Source organism: Microcaecilia unicolor, chromosome 7 (assembly GCF_901765095.1).
Source record: "Microcaecilia unicolor chromosome 7, aMicUni1.1, whole genome shotgun sequence".
Classification (NCBI taxonomy): domain Eukaryota; kingdom Metazoa; phylum Chordata; class Amphibia; order Gymnophiona; family Siphonopidae; genus Microcaecilia; species Microcaecilia unicolor.
In genome coordinates, this window is record NC_044037.1 from 71,098,857 (window position 1) to 71,117,990 (window position 19,134).

Consider the following 19,134-nt stretch of genomic DNA (forward strand, 5'->3'; position numbering starts at 1 on the left):
ATACTGGGATACACTTGTATTTCTATTACATTATCTTAGTGCCTAGATGCCAATATCGAACAGGCTCTCACTCTATGGCATCAGTGCACCTAAACGGAGGTGCCAAGTTATAAATTACTTCCTTAATGGATACTTCTATTATTTGATAGAGCGCTTTATCTGGAATTTTCTAAAGGTTTTAAGCTCTCATGTGTTAGTTCAGAGGAGGGCAACCTTTATACAAAGAGGGCCACATGAATATCAGTACTATTCCTAGCCGGCTACAACATTACATAAGGTCAAAATTGGAAATGTACAGAGCTCCACAGACCCTCTGTGATATATAAATAAGAAAACATTTGTTTACAAAGGATAAAAATAAATGGCTAGAGTGGAAATTCTGAAAATATTTGTGACATACAGTATTTAAAATCACCAAACTCTGGTTAATGATGTTTATACTTCCCATGGTCTCGCAGTATGCATAAAATTCAATGGCAGGCTGCAGTTTGCCCACTCCTGGGTTAGTTACATCCACCTTAGCCTAATGCTTACTTATCTCTGCAGCACCTCTCTCTGCTCTTCACCCAGTGCGGGTAACTCTTGTGAAAGCCACAATATTCATTTTTATTTCATTATTTCCGCTTATTACTTGCTACATCCATGAGCTTTGCACCATAACAGTTAACAGCAATCAAAACTATTAATGTTACTTCTGGAAAATTATCACTGCCACGGGAATGACCACATTATTACTGAACTATAACCAATGCTAATGGAAGCAAACTTTATAACCTCAGAGAAAATGTACTCAGTGTAACATCACTGGTCTGGGACATTCGTTTCAGTCTGCTGGAACTGATTGCGTATGTTGTTGTCTAGGGTAGGCCCATGAGAAGCACTGCACTGTCCTCAGTAGTGCCTCTATAACAAAATGAGCTAGCAAATGAATTTTACTGTGCCAGAATGACTTTGATGAGCAAAAACAAGCACAGTTAACTTGTGACTGGAATTATCCTCTGTGTGCAAGAATCTTACCTGTAGGAAATGTGGACAAGTCCGTATTCTCAGCCATTCAATGACATACCTAACCATCCAAATAGCATCTAAGAATAAATACCATGCGGGGGGGGGGGGGGCGGGGAAGGCAAGAAGTCAGGAAACCATTTCAGTGGCATTCACCAAGTCCAAAGCTTTATTGCAAAATGCCTGGGTGGTGAGCTGAAATATTTTCTTTGTATTGGAACTTATTTATGGTTCTTAATGATGGGTTTTTTTCTTTTTCTTTTTTTTTTTAAGATGCTATTCCAGATGTTGTGTACCTACTGAAAAATGTGCTCAATGGTTTTTGAAAATTATTTTTTATTGCAACTATTTGATTATTATTTTGCCGACGGAGTCCATCAAGCTTCAAGAAATTACAGCAAGGCAACATTTTCCCAAAGGAGAACAAGTTAAAAGCATGATATTATGATATGGCAGTGGCAGCCTAAAAAGTAATGTCAGAAATACTGCTTTACTGAGATAAATCATCTGATAGCTTATTCCAGGCACCCAAAAGACAGTAACCAAAGATTGCTTAAGATATACACCAGAGTGCTGGCTGGGGGAGGCAGGGTGTGGATAGAAACAACTGGGTAGATTAAGAGGTACTTATCTGCTGATTATAACACCCTTTTTGAAAACAACCCACTGGCTTCCTATTACACACAAAATTACTTATAAACTACTCCTTTTAGTATTTAAGACATTAACCTCAGAAGAACTACTTGACCTCTCTCACTATTTGATTCACTAATCTCCCTCTAGCACCTTGCCTGCTCTCAGTCAAAACCGGTTGATGGTGCCTACTTATAAAGAGATAGTTCATGAACACATTAGAACCTCTACATTTTCTGTGCAAGGACCATATTTATAGAGCTCATTGCCCTCCTCCCTGTGACTAGACACATCCCTCAACCAGATCAAAACTGACTTAAAAACATTTCTGTTTAATGATGCTTTTTATTAATTTCTTGTTTTCTTCTAGTGCTTGTACTGGGGCATCTGGGAAAGGTATTGGAGCTTGGAGCTCACCTATTGTGCTTACCTCCCTCAGGGCCCTGTTTACTAAGCTGCGCTATAGGTGCGCTAGAGTTTTTAGTTTAGCATGCTAACACTTGAGACACCCATATATTCTTATGGGTGTCTCTAGCGTTAGCGTGCACTAAAAATGCTAGCGCACCTTAGTAAACAGGGCCCTCAATTTTCTATAATTATTGTAGTTCCTCCCCCTCTCCAACACTGTTTGTCCTTTGTAAATCACTATTTCTACTCTTTACCTAGATTGTAAGCCACCTAGAGGGTATGTCCATAAGGCGGGGTAGAAAATATTAATAAACTTGAAACTTAATTATCTACTCTATAATGGATAGTTCTGATCCACACAGTTCTCCAAAACAGATGAACAGACTTTTTTACAAACGAGTTGCTAAAAAAAAAAAAAAAACCACCTCACGAGTCACAGATGTTTAATGAAATGGATAGAACGGTAGAGATATAAAATATACAAGCAGTCAAACATTTGTTTTATGGCTTTAAGGTTTAGAGGTAGGCAGTGTTTAACCATGTTGAGACCAAATCTTATTCATAGTAAGCTTAGTGATTATGACTAGACAGATCTGGATGGGGTGGAGTGGGGCTTTGATGGCAACTCAAGTAGTTGGGGAACAAGGCTAGACAGGCTTGTACAGTCTGGACTAGATTCTGTATTGGCGCCCAAATTTGGGTGCCAAAAGAAATGAGAACCAAGTACTATTCTATAAAATGCGCTGTGAGTTGGATGCCGTTTATAGAATAGCATGTAGTGCTGGGATCCACACCCAACTTTTGGCATGAGGATGTACACCAACTGAAACCTGGTGTAAATTCTCACACAGATCCCCTGAATTCTTAATTCTGTGCATATCTTTAGTGAACACCCCTGACCTGCCCATGCTCCCCCCCCCCCCCCATGGACACACCCTCTTTTCAGTTGTGTTTCAGATTTACGCAGGCATCTTTATAGAATAGTGCTTAGCAAGATGCGCACATAAATCCAAATGGTTGCCAATTAACGCCAATAATTGACCGTTACTGTCCAATTATTGTTGCTGACTCATTACCCAATTAAACTGCACACACAATTTTGAGTGCCATATATAGAATCCGGGGGTCTGTGCCTCGATTATAGCTAGACAGATCTGGATGGGCTGGTGTACGTTTTGACAGTAACTCCAGTAGGGGGGGAATACTACCAGTGCCAAGCAGACTTCTATGGTCTGTGCCCCGAAAATGGCAAGGACAGATCAAGGTCAAGTATGCATATATTATTTTGCATCATACCATATGCCATGAGTTTATCTTATCTGCCATTATTTGCTATGTTACTATGTAGAAGCCCTAATCCACCCTGTCTGTATTAGGGTTTTACATTAGTGCTATACATATATTATATATCCATTGATGATATGTTATACATTCATATTACTAGGCGCTACCTTACCTACAAGTGATATTCTATTCGGAATGTGCATCTGAAAGGAAAGAGGTGGGTCATCCTTTATTTCTGCATCGTCCTGTTGAATGGATTCCTCTGCCACCTTCAGCCTGCTGGGGACCTGCATGCTCTGGTTGATGGCTTCCATGAAACCCAAGTCACACTGCATGCGGCTCAAATCCACGTCCATAGGTTCCCTGGCAGTCATTTTTGAACATAACCAATATCCTTCCTCTCTTAGTTAGGCAAATCACTTTTAAAACCTGATGGAAAAAAAAAAGAGAAAGGTTTGACACAGAGCACTCTGCAAGGGGCAAAGAGTAAGGGGAGTGGCATGGAAGAATCTTCCCCGACTATGACAATTATATGGTTAAGATAACCATATAAGTGCCAAATGTAAGTTCTTCTGATATAATCTTGAGACGATAAGCAAGAAGTGTATACGCTGATGTTTTTCATTTGTTTTAAAATAATTATCTTAAATATATTTGTGAATAAATTACTGTTTAAGGAAATGAAAAGGTACTTGTAAATGACAAGGTCTGTATCACCTTTGATGATATATGGAAATACCAGTAGAACTACTAAATTACAAACCAAGGGCCCTGTTTACTAAGATGTATTAGTATTTTTAGCGTGCCTACACTTAGCGAGCACGATAACCATGTAGGCGCCTATTGAGATATTGTAGGCATGTACATGGTTAAAGTGCATTAAAAATGTTAACGTGCCTATAACGCTGCTTAGTAAACAGGGCCCCAAATCTTGTTTATTTAACCCTTGTGAAGAATGAGGGATTGTCCTAGCCTGGGTGGGCCACTAGGTGGTGCTGTTCCCATAGAAATGGGGGGAAATGCCCAGGATGAGTCACTAGAGGGAGCCAGTAGAGGGGAATGTCCAGGTGGAGGTTGCTAGGACCAAGGGGAGTCCTGGGCTGGAAACAGGGGTAGGTGGTTATGGGCTGGGTCCTGCCTGGAATTAGGTGGAAGAGCCTAAAGGGGTGGAGAAGCTAATTAACCACCTTATACCTGCCTGAGTGGTGAAAGAGAAGAGAGAGGAGCTGGAAACCTGGCAGCTGGAGGAAGAAGATCCCCTTGAAGGTACTGGCTGAACTCTGTGGACTTTTGGTAGACTGTGTGTAGATAGAGCTATTTATTAAGAACAAGGAACCAGCAGCCAGGGGCTGGAGGACAGAGCTGTACCCTCAGAGTGAGGGAAGAACATCCTGTTCGGGCCAGAGGGGCTGTTAGCACTGGGCCCAGGTGTCTGTGTGAGAGGGATCACTGGGAAGGCCTGTGAAAGTGTTCAAGCTGGAAGAAGTGTGCCCAGGGGGCTGGAATAAAGAGTTGCCTGATAAATATGCTGTTGTTGAGAACTGTCTAATCTACATCTAATTTGCATATTACGAACAAGGTCACCCTGAGTGAACAAGGGACCTAGGATCCTGAAGGTTAGTGTGTTCAGGGTGCTGGGAAGACACCAGCCGGAGTCCTGCTCAGGAGCCACAGGCCAGTGAGGCCGGCTGGAGAAGCCTCATCCTAACACCCTACTCTAATCTTGACAGTTTCAGTCTGCCCTATCCCCACCAGATCCAAGCCAGTAAAGCAATGGGAAGTTACAATAAAATTAATATTGAATTAGCAATAAACAGACTATTTATTATATAACTAAGACTTGGCTCACATCTATTCAGTAGTAGCTCAAGCTAAGTTACATTCAGGTACAGAAGGTATTTTTCTGTCCATGGAGTACTTAACAATTTAAAGTTTGTACATGAGGCAATGGAGGGTTATGTGATTTGCCCAAGATCGCAAGGAACAGCAATGGGATCTGAACTGGGCTCTAACCACTAAGCTATTGTTACAAAAATGATATTATCTAGATGTTCTACATACAGTGATTTGTGGCTAATCAAATGTGCTCTTGGTTGGAGCACCACTTCATTAGAAAATACTGACAGCGAATATGCAAGGTTATCAAAGTCTCAGCTGTTTCTAAATTACAGGGCAGTGTTATTTCATATAGGCCATGCTGGAAGCAAGTCTGAGCACCATGGGGCCCAGGGGCAGCTGATGCTTAATCTGCAGAAATAACAAAAAGCAATGAGTCGTTTGGGAAATTGTTCATAGGAATCATTTTGCAAGGGACTGCCAGCGGACCCACTGCTACACAAAAGAAATAAACACAGCACAGTACCTTGCCAAACATCTAAATCATTTTGCACAGCACCTTGGTAAAGACCAATTGACATATCCAATCTGCCCAGATTTTCTAGTTTACCCAGTTAAGGATACAGTGGTGGAAATAAGTATTTGATCCCTTGCTGATTTTGTAAGTTTGCCCACTGACAAAGATATGAGCAGCCCATAATTGAAGGGTAGGTTATTGGTAACAGTGAGAGATAGCACATCACAAATTAAATCCGGAAAATCACATTGTGGAAAGTATATGAATTTATTTGCATTCTGCAGAGGGAAATAAGTATTTGATCCCCCACCAACCAGTAAGAGATCTGGCCCCTACAGACCAGGTAGATGCTCCAAATCAACTCGTTACCTGCATGACAGACAGCTGTCGGCAATGGTCACCTGTATGAAAGACACCTGTCCACAGACTCAGTGAATCAGTCAGACTCTAACCTCTACAAAATGGCCAAGAGCAAGGAGCTGTCTAAGGATGTCAGGGACAAGATCATACACCTGCACAAGGCTGGAATGGGCTACAAAACCATCAGTAAGACGCTGGGCGAGAAGGAGACAACTGTTGGTGCCATAGTAAGAAAATGGAAGAAGTACAAAATGACTGTCAATCGACAAAGATCTGGGGCTCCATGCAAAATCTCACCTCGTGGGGTATCCTTGATCATGAGGAAGGTTAGAAATCAGCCTACAACTACAAGGGGGGAACTTGTCAATGATCTCAAGGCAGCTGGGACCACTGTCACCACGAAAACCATTGGTAACACATTACGACATAACGGATTGCAATCCTGCAGTGCCCGCAAGGTCCCCCTGCTCCGGAAGGCACATGTGACGGCCCGTCTGAAGTTTGCCAGTGAACACCTGGATGATGCCGAGAGTGATTGGGAGAAGGTGCTGTGGTCAGATGAGACAAAAATTGAGCTCTTTGGCATGAACTCAACTCGCCGTGTTTGGAGGAAGAGAAATGCTGCCTATGACCCAAAGAACACCGTCCCCACTGTCAAGCATGGAGGTGGAAATGTTATGTTTTGGGGGTGTTTCTCTGCTAAGGGCACAGGACTACTTCACCGCATCAATGGGAGAATGGATGGGGCCATGTACCGTACAATTCTGAGTGACAACCTCCTTCCCTCCGCCAGGGCCTTAAAAATGGGTCGTGGCTGGGTCTTCCAGCACGACAATGACCCAAAACATACAGCCAAGGCAACAAAGGAGTGGCTCAGGAAGAAGCACATTAGGGTCATGGAGTGGCCTAGCCAGTCACCAGACCTTAATCCCATTGAAAACTTATGGAGGGAGCTGAAGCTGCGAGTTGCCAAGCGACAGCCCAGAACTCTTAATGATTTAGAGATGATCTGCAAAGAGGAGTGGACCAAAATTCCTCCTGACATGTGTGCAAACCTCATCATCAACTACAGAAGACGTCTGACCGCTGTGCTTGCCAACAAGGGTTTTGCCACCAAGTATTAGGTCTTGTTTGCCAGAGGGATTAAATACTTATTTCCCTCTGCAGAATGCAAATAAATTCATATACTTTCCACAATGTGCTTTCCGGATTTAATTTGTGATGTGCTATCTCTCACTGTTACCAATAACCTACCCTTCAATTATGGGCTGCTCATGTCTTTGTCAGTGGGCAAACTTACAAAATCAGCAAGGGATCAAATACTTATTTCCCCCACTGTATATCTCAGCTGCCAACCATATATAGCAGAAGGTAGGATATCAGTGTTCTCCCCAGAAATTTTTACCAGCCGGGTGGCATGGAGTTGCCAAGTGGGGGTGGGGGAGTACTGTGGACTATTATTTTCTGTTAGGTTAGCTGGGTAGTCAGTAAAATCAGCTGGATAGTCTGCCCATTCAAAAGGTCCTGGGGAGAACACTGGATCCAAGTCCATTTTTGTCTTCTTCCTCGTTGGTTCCCTACCATTCTGGGTAGCTGAGCATACAAGTAGTTTCTTTTCCTAATCAAACATTCTGATCTCCTGCCTTCAAGCTTTGAAATAACCAAACCTACCATCACACCTATCATGGCTAATACCCAGCTGCTTCCATTCTCTTGACCAGCTCCCAAAGAGCTTACTGAAGGTCAACAGCAGGAAGGAATGCTGCATTTACAGGCATCTCAGAGTTTTAATTTTTGTTGGCAATTCTGCTTCTAGATACCACTTCAGATTTATTCCTCTAGGTACTGAAGACATGCTCATTAACTAGGATCAATTACAGAGCTTATCTGCTTTCAACAATTAAATCTACTCACAGGTGAGCTAAAGCTGATACATAATAATGCATTAAGAAATCTGGTTATTTTACAGAACACTACAGGCAAGACAGCTTGCCCAAGGCCACTATGATAAATATCCAAAAGAAGTCTCCTTGTCCCTAGCCCATTCCTTCACCACCCACCTCTTCTACCTCAGGGATATTCTTGGAGGCTTCAACTCTGCATGACTTATGAGCTGCATGTAAAAGTGAGTACCTGGAGACGTTCTGCTCAAGATCATTTTGCTGCTGCTTTACATAAGAACATAAGAATAGCCATACTGGGTCAGACCAATGGCCATCTAGCCCAGTATCCTGTTTCCAACACTGGCCAATCTAGGTCACAAGTACCTGGCAGAAAACCAAATTGTAATAAGATTCCATGCTACCAATCCCAGGGCAATTTATTTCATTCCCAAAACAGAGTAAAAATCTACTTGTACGTCCACAAGTAGAGAAAAAACAAATTACAGTCACTGTAATTCCAAATGGCTGAATATTTCAATCTACTTATCTCATGCCTTCTTCAAGCTGCATATCTTCACATCAGCTGCTAGCAAGACCCCAATACCTAACAGGGAACCCCCGATTCGCTAAAGCTGCTTCAGGGGAAATTATCCTGTGTATGACCACTATATTATAAGGACCAGCAAGCTTTAACTGCCAAAGATGCCAACCTGCTTTAAACCCAAAAGCTCTTCCTTCTTGACCCAAAACAGCCAATCCACTTGCAGATCCAATTAGAAAAACACAGACCATTTGACTCTTATGTTCAATCCATGAGGCTCAATAGAGTTAAAGAAAAAAATCCAGTGTTGCTCAGACTGACGTAACAGATGCCCAAAATCACCCCTACGTGTAGACCGCTGTAATTATTCTAATGTGATACATTGCAACGCATCAAAAAGGTGGCCATATTGTTCGCAATGTGCCACCAAAGGGGCTTCTTGTTTGACAATTTCATACATGAGCGGTGCTCCATCAGCCTTGTTTTTAAACTTCTAGAGGTTTGACAGATATATAGAAAGTCACATGGGCATCGTATCAAATAAACCACCCCATCCTAGAGCTCACCTTAATTTTGCGCAGAAGACTCTATTTTACATTTTGGCCCCTTTTCTTCGGAATGGGTTGTCACACTGTGTCTATTCAGAGACATTCTCTAAATTCAAAGCTGTTCTCAAAGCTTATTTCTTTTCCCAGGCCTTTGGAGTTTGACCAGTCTTGGGTGGGTAGTGTGAGGTTAGCACCAGCAGCGAGATTTACTTTTCTACTTCCCTTAGCTGTCTCTTCCTTATTTAGAACTTTTATTGTAAATCACTCCGTTGCCTGTGCCAAGGAGTCCCAGAGCTGAAATGTTCCAGTGCTGAAATGTGCCTTTGTCAAAATGTGCCTGTTTCGAAGTGAGCTTGTGCCGAGCTGTACTAATCCCGAAGTGTCCTAGTGCCGAAATGTGCCTATCCCAAAGTGTACCAATACCGAAATAAGCCTGTGCCAAAGTGTCCCAGTGCCGAAATGTGCCTGCCCAAAGTGTATCAGTGCCAAAATGTGCCTGTGCCAAAGTGTCCAAGAGCCAAAATAAGCCTGTGCCAAAATGTGCCTAAGCTGATGTGCCCCAGTGCCGAAGTGCCTGTTCCAAAGTGTCCCAGTGCCGAAATGTGCCTGTGGTGTGCCTGTGCCAAAGTGTCCCTGTTCCGAAATGTGCCTGTGCTGAAGTGTCCTAAGCCAAAGTGTTCTGAGTGCCGAAATATGCCTGTGCCGAAGTGTGGCTGTGCCAAAATGTACCTATTACGAAGTATCCCAGTGCCTGTGCAGAAGTGTCCCAGAACCAAAATGTGCATGTGCCGAATTGTCCCAGTGCCAAAATGTGCTTGTGCCGAAGTGTCCTAATCCCCAAGTGTCCCAGAGCCGAAATGAGCCTCTGCCAAAATGTGCCTATTCAAAAGTGTCCCAGTGCCAAAATGTGCTTGTGCCGAAGTGTCCTAATCCCCAAGTGTCCCAGAGCCGAAATGAGCCTCTGCCAAAATGTGCCTATTCAAAAGTGTCCCAGTGCCAAAATGTGACTGTGCCGAAGTTTCTCAGTGCCGAAGTGTCCCAGTGCCGAAATGTGCCAGTGCTGAATTGTACTAATGCCGAATTGTTCTAAGTGCTGAAATGTGCCTGTGCCAAAGTGTTCTAAGTGCCTGTGCCAAAGTGTTCTAAGTGCCTGTGCCAAAGTGTGCCTGTGCCAGTTTCTCAGTACCAAAATGTGCCTGTGCCAAAGTGTTCCTGTTTCGAAGTGAGCCTGTGCCGACGTATGCCTCTGCCAAAATGTGCCTGTGCCAAATCTGCCTGTTTCGAAGTGAGCCTGTGCCGAAATGTGCCTGTGCCGAAGTTTCCAAATGCCAAAATGTGCCTGTGCCGAAATGACCTGTGCAGAAGTGCCCTGTGCTGAAATGTGCCTGTGCTGAAGAATGGCTGTGCCGAAGTGTCCTAATGACGAAGTGTCCCAGTGCCGAAATATACCTGCCCAAAGTGTATCAGTACCAAAATGTGCCTGTGCCAAAGTGTCCAAGAGCCGAAATAAGCCTGTGCCAAAATATGCCTAAGCTGAAGTGTCCCAGTGCCAAAATGTGCCTCTGCCGAAGTGTCCAAATGATGAAGTGTCCCAGTGCCGAAATATACCTGCCCAAAGTGTATCAGTGCCCAAATGTGCCTGTGCCAAAGTGTCCAAAAGCCGAAATAAGCCTGTGCCAAAATATGCCTAAGCTGAAGTTTCCCAATGCCAAAATGTGCCTGTTCCAAAGTGCCCCAGTGCCGAAATTTGCCTGTTCCAAAGTGTCCCAGTGCTGAAATGTGCATGTGCCAAAATGTGCCTGTGGTGTGCCTGTGCCAAAGTGTCCCAGTGCCGAAATGTGCCTGTGCCGAGGTATACTAATGCTGAAGTGTCCCAGTGCTGAAATTTGTCTGTGCCTAATTGTCCTAGTACCGAAATGTGTTGGTGCCGATGTGTTCCTGTGCTGAAATGTGCATGTGCCAAAATGTGCCTGTGGTGTGCCTGTGCCAAAGTGTAGCTGTGCCAAAGTGTCCCAGTGCCGAAATGTGCCTGTTCCGAAATTTGCCTGTACCGAGGTATACTAATGTTGAAGTGTCCCAGTGCCGAAATTTGTCTGTGCCTAATTGTCCTAGTGCCGAAATGTGTTGGTGCCGATGTGTTCCTGTGCTGAAATGTGCCTGTGCAGTAGTGTCCCAGTGCCGAAATGTGCCAGTGCCGAAGTGTCCCAGTGCCGAGGTATACTAATGCCGAAGTGTTCCAGTGCCAAAATGTGCCTATTCCAAAGTATCTCAGTGCCAAAATGCGCCTGTGCCGAAGTGTCCCAGTGTTGAAATGAGCCTGTGCCAAAATGTGCCTGTGCCGGTTTCCCAGTGTCAAAATGTGCCTGTGCCGGTGTGCCTGTCCCAAAGTGTTCCAGTACCGAACTGTGCCTGTGCCAAAGTGTCCCAGTGCCGAAATGAGCCTGTGCCAAAATGTGCCTATGCCGAAATGTGGAATTGCCGAAGTGTGCTTGTGCTGAAGTGTGCCAGTGCCAAAATGTCCCTGTGCTGAAATGTGCAAAAGCCGAAGTGTGCCTGTGCCGAAGTTTCTCAGTTCCAAAATGTGCCTGTGCCAAAGTGTCCCAGTGCCGAAATGTGCCTGTGCCAAAGTGTCACAGTACCGAAATGTGCCTGTGCCAAAATGTGCACGAGCCGAACTGTCCAAGTGCCGAAGTGTGCCGAAGCGTCCCTGTGCCGAAGTGTGCCAGTGCCGAAATGTGCAAGTGCCGAGGTGTGCCGAAGTGTCCCTGTGCCAAAGCGTGCGTGCTGAAATGTCCCTGTGCCGAAGTTTCCCAGTGCCAAAATGTGCCTGTGTCAAAGTGTCCCAGTGCCGAAATGTGCCTGTGCCGTAGTGGGCCTGCGCCAAAATATGAATGTGTCAAAGTGTCCCAGTACCGAAATGTGCCTGTGCCGAAATGTCCCAGTGCAGAAATTTGCCTCTGCAGAAGTGTCTCGGTGCGAAATGTGCCTGTGCCAAAGCGTGCGTGCCGAAATGTCCCTGTGCCGAAGTTTCCCAGTGCCAAAATGTGCCTGTGCCAAAGTGTCCCAGTGCCGAAATGTACCTGTGCCGTAGTGGGCCTGTGCCAAAATATGAATGTGCCAAAGTGTCCCAGTACCAAAATGTACCTGTGCCGAAATGTCCCAGTGCAGAAATTTGCCTCTGCAGAAGTGTCCCAGTGCCAAAATGTGCCAGTATGTGCATGTGCCGAAGTGTCCCAGTGCTGAAATGTACCTGTGCCAGTGTCCCAGTGCAGAAATGTGCCTGTGCTGAAATGTCCCAGTGCAGAAATTTGCCTCTGTAGAAGTGTCTCGGTGCGAAATGTGCCTGTGCCAAAATGTGCATGTGCCGAAGTGTCCCAGTACTTAGTAAAAGGGCCCCTAAGTGCTTTGAAAATGAGCCACCAAGTGAACCTCACTCTAGAGTTCATCATTTAAAATCTGACCAAAATGTTGAAGCCTTTTTGATAATAAAACTGACTCTCATGAGCAGTAGGAAAATCTGGAAGTGTTCCAAACTATGGATAAATGGTGGAAATGAGACATCTTGAATGTTTCATCTTATGTAACTGCCCAGCCAGTGATATGCTGGAAAGGGTTCCTCGGATCCCAATGTTACATTATTTTATGAAAACAAACAAACACTAACTTGCCAAATGAAGCACAGCTGGTCAGAAGTGATTAATAAGCAATTGGTGCCTATCACTTAGCCCCCCCCCCCCCCATTCTCCTTGCTCTGGGGAAGGCAGACATACACAAGCATGAGAAGGAAAAAAAAACAGAGCCAGGAGAGTGTGAGAGAAATGAGTAGACAATAATTGTATTTATTTATTTTACATTTTTAAAAAGGCCATGTTTCTGATCTCAACAAGCTACCTTTTTCTTTTTCCTTTCATTCTGTTTGGAAGTTGTATTAGTTTCCTTTTTTAATTTTCCTGCCTCCAGCTTGCTTAACTGCCAGCTGCACTGAGGCTGTACTGCAGAAAGATTAAAATACCATGTGCTATGTCCTTTGTTTTGTTCTGGTCCAGGCTTCCTCTTCCGTGCTACCTACTGTCACCTTGTGGAGAGGGAAGGCAAGTGGCTGTAACTTCTTTTGCTGAGACAGGGATATGAAAAATAATTTCATTCCAAACTCACAGCTTATACCAACTGCATTACTTATGTTTAGTACTTTAGAGCAAATACCATGTTACCAAATATATTGCTGCTTGGTAGAAATTAAGGTCAAACCAGGTGCAGGGATCCCTCTTTATTGAGCTAGCTTAATCTGTGACTAGCTGTCAAGAGCTATACTTTGTTCATGTCCATGAAAAATGAGATAAGGATGAAGGTTGCCCAATAGCCAAGTAATAAAGAAAATATAGCTGCTTTGGTAATAGTACAGCCAAAACGGTGATAAATTTAAAAAAAAAGGATGGGATATACATAGTGGATCCCTACATGAGATGAAAACAGAAACCAAGCATTAAGGGGTCCTTTTACTAAGGTGTGCTGAAAAATGGCCTGCGCTACTGTAGGCGCGTGATTTGAGTGCATGCAGATCCATTCTTCAGTACACCTGCAAAAAAAGGCCCTTTTCAAATTTCGCTGAAAATGGACGTGTGGCAAAATAAAAATTGGCGCGTCTCCATTTTGGGTCTGAGACCTTACCGCCAGCCGTTGACTTGGTGGTAAGGTCTCACGCATTAACCGTGCAGTTATCATCTACGCGCGTAGAATGACGATTACCGCCCGGTTTCTGCAGCGTGCCAGAAAATAAAAATTATTTTTCCTCACATGTAGCAGACGCGCATCAAAAATGAAATTGCCACAAGGGTCACACAGTAGCCGGGTGTTAATTCCAAATTGACGTGCGTTGGGCACACGTAAGCGCCTACACAGTTTAGTAAAAGGGCCCCTAAATGCTTCAGCTCAAAACAACAGTGAAATGATTTTCTGCACTTCTAAAAATACATGGTGGTGGAGGAAATAACCTGCAGATGGCAGCAGTTACATCCACGGTTGCCAGATGGGCGGTTTTCCCGCCCAATTGGGCGGTTTTCCGCAACCCGCCATGGGAAACTTTTGCCCACGGCGGGTTGCGGTTTTTTGGGCTCGTTTTGTTTTTTCTGTGCGGATTTTGGGGCGGTTTTTCGGCCAGCGGGGGGTGGGGCTAATGGCCACAGAGGCGGGGTTTGTGACATTTTGGGCGGGGTTTGCTGACGTATTGGGTGGTGGGGGCAGGGCTGATGACGGCGGGACGGGGATGACGGAAGGGGCGGGGTTGATGATGGCAGGGTGGGGGTGATGACGTCGGGGGTGGGGTGTGTGCGGTTTTTGGGCGGTTTTGTGTGGGAATTTTTTTTTTTTTGGCAACCCTGGTTACATCCCTAACCACCTTGGTGGGCAGACAGAGTGGTCATTTTGGTTTTTATCTGCAGTTATCTACTACAGGGCCTGGACAACATTTCTTTGAATTTAGAAGCTGAGACCTTTCACCCCCACTGTTGTCTCCATCAAACTCATCGAAGAAGGTGGGGCAAAGATCCCTTATGAGGTCTATTGCAATTTACTAAGTGGCCCTAAATGGAAGAGTGGCCTAATGGTTAATGAAGTGAGATGCGAATCTGGGGAACCTGACGGTCAGCTGTGGGTTGAGATTCTGGGAAACCAGGTTCAATTTCCTTTGCAACTCTGTGTGATCCTGGGCAAGTCACTTAGCCCTCCATTGCCCCAGGTACAATAATAAAATAAGGTGAGAAATGTGGGATACAAATATAACAAATAATAATAAAATAAGGTGGGAAAATGTGGGTTACAAATGTAACAAATATATAACTTAGACTGTGCGCCCAGAAATAAAAATTGTAAACTGCATAGTCGCCTCAAGGATCAAGTGCTGAAAATAAAAAGTAAAATATGGCTACTTTGCACCTCTGTGTCTATGGGAAAATAAAGCATTGTGCATTGGGACCTTAGTGAAACCACTACAGGCCAATGGCAGAAAGGGAGGGTAGGTAACTGCTGCCTGTGGCTATCTAGCTTCACTCTATTTCTTTCTTCCCCTACTCCCCACAAAAAGCCAGTCTGCCATCCTCAAGCCTCTAGCTCTCCCCTATGTAGCCACCGCCATCAGATAGCATCACCACTTAGGAGCCTGCCAGCCAGCCTCCCTAAACTTCCAACTCCTGTCCCCAAATATATTCCTACCCTCCTCCTCCTGGCTAGCGTCTCTTCTCAGCCACTATGCCACCAAGAAGCCCCAGATTAGTTCTTCCCATCCTCAGTATGTTGCTGCCGCCAAGTGTGAGCTGCATAAGAACTCACAAACAAGCCACATATTGTGGTGAAAAAGCAGCTGTTATACTTTTCCAGGTCTTGTTCAGTGTACGGAAACTCTTAAGTATGCAGTAAAAAAAAAAACACCATGATAACTCCCAGTACTGTAATCCGTTCTGAGTGATACACTTTTAGAGTTGATCTAAAAAAAAGCGAAGTAGGCTACGACATAACAACCAAATTATGGAACAAGCAAAACCACCGACATAGTGAAAAATCTAGTGGCCCCACTAGCAGGAGAACTAGTCCGTCCAAATGAGCAAAGGACAAAATTCCTGCTAAGTAATGTGCATATCTCAGTGGGTGTCTTGCAAAGTCACGCAAAAAACTGCACAGAGCAACTGACAAACTGAAAGCCGAACTTCTACGTCTATTCTTCACTTCTGTCACTAACACACACCCCAGTTTAAGATAAAACAAACACTACCTTCTTCACTTTGCACTGTTTCTGAAAGTTGAGGCTCTCTGGTATATGTTATTTCTACTTAGTTTTTTGGAAGTAAAGTTCACTGACCTGTAAACAACAACTACTCCTGCTGCCCGATGACCCGATTTCCAGCACTTCCCTCCTCCCACCCCCCTAGCACAGAGAAGCGAATCCATTGGCCAATTACCGAAGCTGCCCCGCCTCCTCTTAAAGCAGTATCACTCACAATCACATCAAATGACCCAATGAGAACATGTACAGCAACTTTAGCAGTTTGCTCTAGGTGTTCTGAATTAGAAATTTACATTATATATTATATTAAGTTCGTACATGACCAGTCTGAGACCTTTCTGAAGGCAGTCTGAAGGAAAGAGACTTTTTGCCAAAGTGAAAAACGTATAGATCTTCAGCAGGAAATACTCCAGTAGAGGTATGTACTAACTACTCAGAGATGGACCATTGTCGGACCAAATTTTAGTTTTGGCATTGAAACCGGCCCTAAATCCATAAATGCCAGTCTGACCGATATTCAAAACTATTTACTGGCTAGACATGGGCATTAACCATAAAATTGCTTATTAGCTATTTTTATTTATTAGGATTTATTTACTACCTTTTTGAAGGGAAAGGGGACTTGATATACTACTACTGAGGTTTTTTGCAACTACTTTCAAAGCGGTTTACATATATTCAGGCACTTATTTTGTTTCTGGGGCAATGGAGGGTTAAGTGACTTGCCCAGAGTCACAAGGAGCTGCAATGGGAATCGAACTCAGTTCCCCAGGATCAAAGTCTACCGCACTAACCACTAGGCTACTCCTCCACTAGGAATGCACTCAAGGTGGTGTACAGTAAGCATAGATCAAACAGAGCAATAGGGAATTACAGCAGTAAAAATATTCAAAAACAATACAAAGTATGGCATGGATACTACTTACAATGTCAACACAATAATAGAACATAATTGATAGTGAAGGGTAAAGCAAAGATGTAACATATAGATAGGTAAGAAAGTAGGAAGAGTTAGAAAGTAAGGTGATTGGTTTAAAGAAAGTTACACACAGTTCTTTTTTTGTGGCAGTACTCTGTACTGGCACCTTTCCCCCCCCCCCCCCCTTCCCCACTCATCTGCCCCATCTCCCGCGGCCACACAGCTGCCTTTCCTATGAGCAGCAAAGCCACAGACACAGCATTGTAAGGAGTAGCAGGCTCCAAAACTAGGACACGCGCTGTTGACTCTGCTGATCCCCTGCCCTGGAAGAGGAAGCTGATGTCAGAAGGGCAGAGGATCGGCAGAGCCGACAGCGCGTGTCTCAACACTGTAGCCTCGCGCCTTTTTCTTGATTTTCCCGCCGCTGCTGATGGAGTTGCTGGAAGGAGTGAGAGGTGGCAGGGGGAGAAATACTGAATGGGGAGGAGAGGGGACAAGGGGAGAAATACTAGATGAGGAGAGAGGGGGCAAGGAGAGAAATGCTTTTGGGGAGAGAAGGGGCAAGTAGAGAGATGCTGGATGGAGAGGGCAAGGGGAGAAATGCTGGATGGGGAAAGAGGGGACAGGGGAGAAATACTGGATGGGGAGAGAAGGGGCAAAGGGAGAAATGCTGGATGGAGAAAGGGGACAAAGGGGAGAAATACTAGATGGGGAGAAAGGGGGCAAGGAGAAATACTGGATGGAGAGAGAGGGGACAAGGGGAGAAATACTGGATGGGGAGAGAGGGGACAATGGGAGAAATGTTGGATGGGGAGAGAGGGGGCAAGGAGAGAAATACTGGATGGAGCGAGAGGGCAAGGGGAGAAATGCTGGAAGATTGGATAGTAAGAAAGAACTACAACTTGGATAAAGGCAGAAAATAAAATCTAAGAAAGCTGAAAGGAAAAGGAGGAGAGAAAAATGATGAACAGGAAATCCTGGCAATAGAGTTAAATGAAGACAAGGAAAGTAGAAACCAGAGACTGGGACCAACACAAATGAAAAGAAGTACATGGCCAGACAACAAAGGTAGAAAAAAAGAAATTTATTTTTATTTTAAGATAAAGTAGTGTGGTAGCTGTGCTGATTTTTTTGTTTTATTTGTATTTGTTAATTTGAAGTATAGTGAATGGAGTATTTGAAATTTATGTCTACTATTTTTATAGCAAGGGGAAAATATTTTTGTTTTTCTGGTGTTATTGTCAGGCCTATACCCCGATATGTGAGCCCCTGTGCCAAACAACGTCTGGCAGCCAGACAGTTCTGACCTTACCTGGAGAGTCAGGACAGGAACTCCCAAAGGAGGGCAGGACGGTACACAGGATGGACAGCAGACAGATGGCCAAAGACAAGGTCCAGGTCCAACCAAAGGTTCAAGGCAGGCAAAGGCAAAGTCCAGGTCCAAGCAGAGGTTCAAGGCAGGCGGCAGGCAAAAGCAAAGTCCAGGTCAAACAGAGGTTCAAGGCAGGCGGCAAGCAAAAGCAAAGTCCAGGTCCAAACAGAGGTTCAGGGCAGGCGGCAGGCAAAAGCAAAGTCCAGGTCCAAACAGAGGTTCAGGGCAGGCGGCAGGCAAACGCAAAGTCCAGGTCCAAACAGAGGTTCAGGGCAGGCGGCAGGCAAAAGCAAAGTCCAGGTCCAAACAGAGGTTCAGGGCAGGCGGCAGGCAAAAGCAAGTCCAGGTCCAAACAGAGGTTCAGGGCAGGCGGCAGGCAAATGCAAAGTCCAGGTCCAAAACAGGTTCACAGCAGGAAAACAATCCAAACACACAGAACTCAGGTATCCACACAAGCAGAAGCCGAAGCAAAGTGTTCTGCCGGCCTCTGCACTTAAATAGCCCCCTCCATCAGGGAGACAATCATCAGCTGTCCGGGAGGTGGAGCCAACAACCAGCCCCAGGGCTCTGGATAGGCTGGTCACAGAGAGAAGGCGGAGTCCAGCCGCGACCAGCCAATCCGGGCCCAGAAGGGGCGTTCTCTATACTCCCGGGTCCCGCACCTGGAAGAGACACTCTAGCTTGTGAGCGCCGGCCATTTTGGCAGCGCCGGCGCTCTCCGGCCGCCACAGCGCTATAGCGGCGAACCGGCACCGTCCAGGAGGCAGGCAAGACTCCCCGACCACGCCGCCCATAGCCAGCGATACCCCGCTCTCTCCTGCTCGCGGAGCGAGGCATCACAGCGGGCAGGACGGCGCAGGTAAGGGACGTGACAGTTATCCTGCATGCCAGAGTCTGGTTTTGGAGGGTTTCAGCTTTTTTTTTTTTTTAATCCACATATTTTATTAGTTTATAGTCAGTCTTAAGAGTTCTTTTGTTGGGCCTAGGGACTTATGTACTATTTTCATTGATGCCTTTTTATATGCTCCATGGCTGGTAAAATAGGTGTGGCTA

At 44.9% G+C, this 19,134-nt stretch overlaps 1 protein-coding gene across 2 annotated transcripts in view; it reads right to left on the minus strand.

Annotated features, from left to right (window-relative positions):
• LOC115474223 (mitochondrial fission factor-like) overlaps positions 1–15,947 on the minus strand; it is a 70,131-nt gene extending 54,184 nt beyond the window's left edge. For both annotated transcript variants that reach the window (XM_030209598.1, XM_030209599.1), the window contains exons 1-2: positions 15,866–15,947; positions 3,503–3,759 (exon numbers count right to left, since the gene is read on the minus strand). In XM_030209598.1, the coding sequence (XP_030065458.1) occupies positions 3,503–3,704 (202 nt within the window). In that variant the 5' untranslated portion in view covers positions 3,705–3,759; positions 15,866–15,947. The remainder of the gene's footprint in view (positions 1–3,502; positions 3,760–15,865) is intronic.
• Between the last annotated feature and the right edge of the window lie 3,187 nt (positions 15,948–19,134).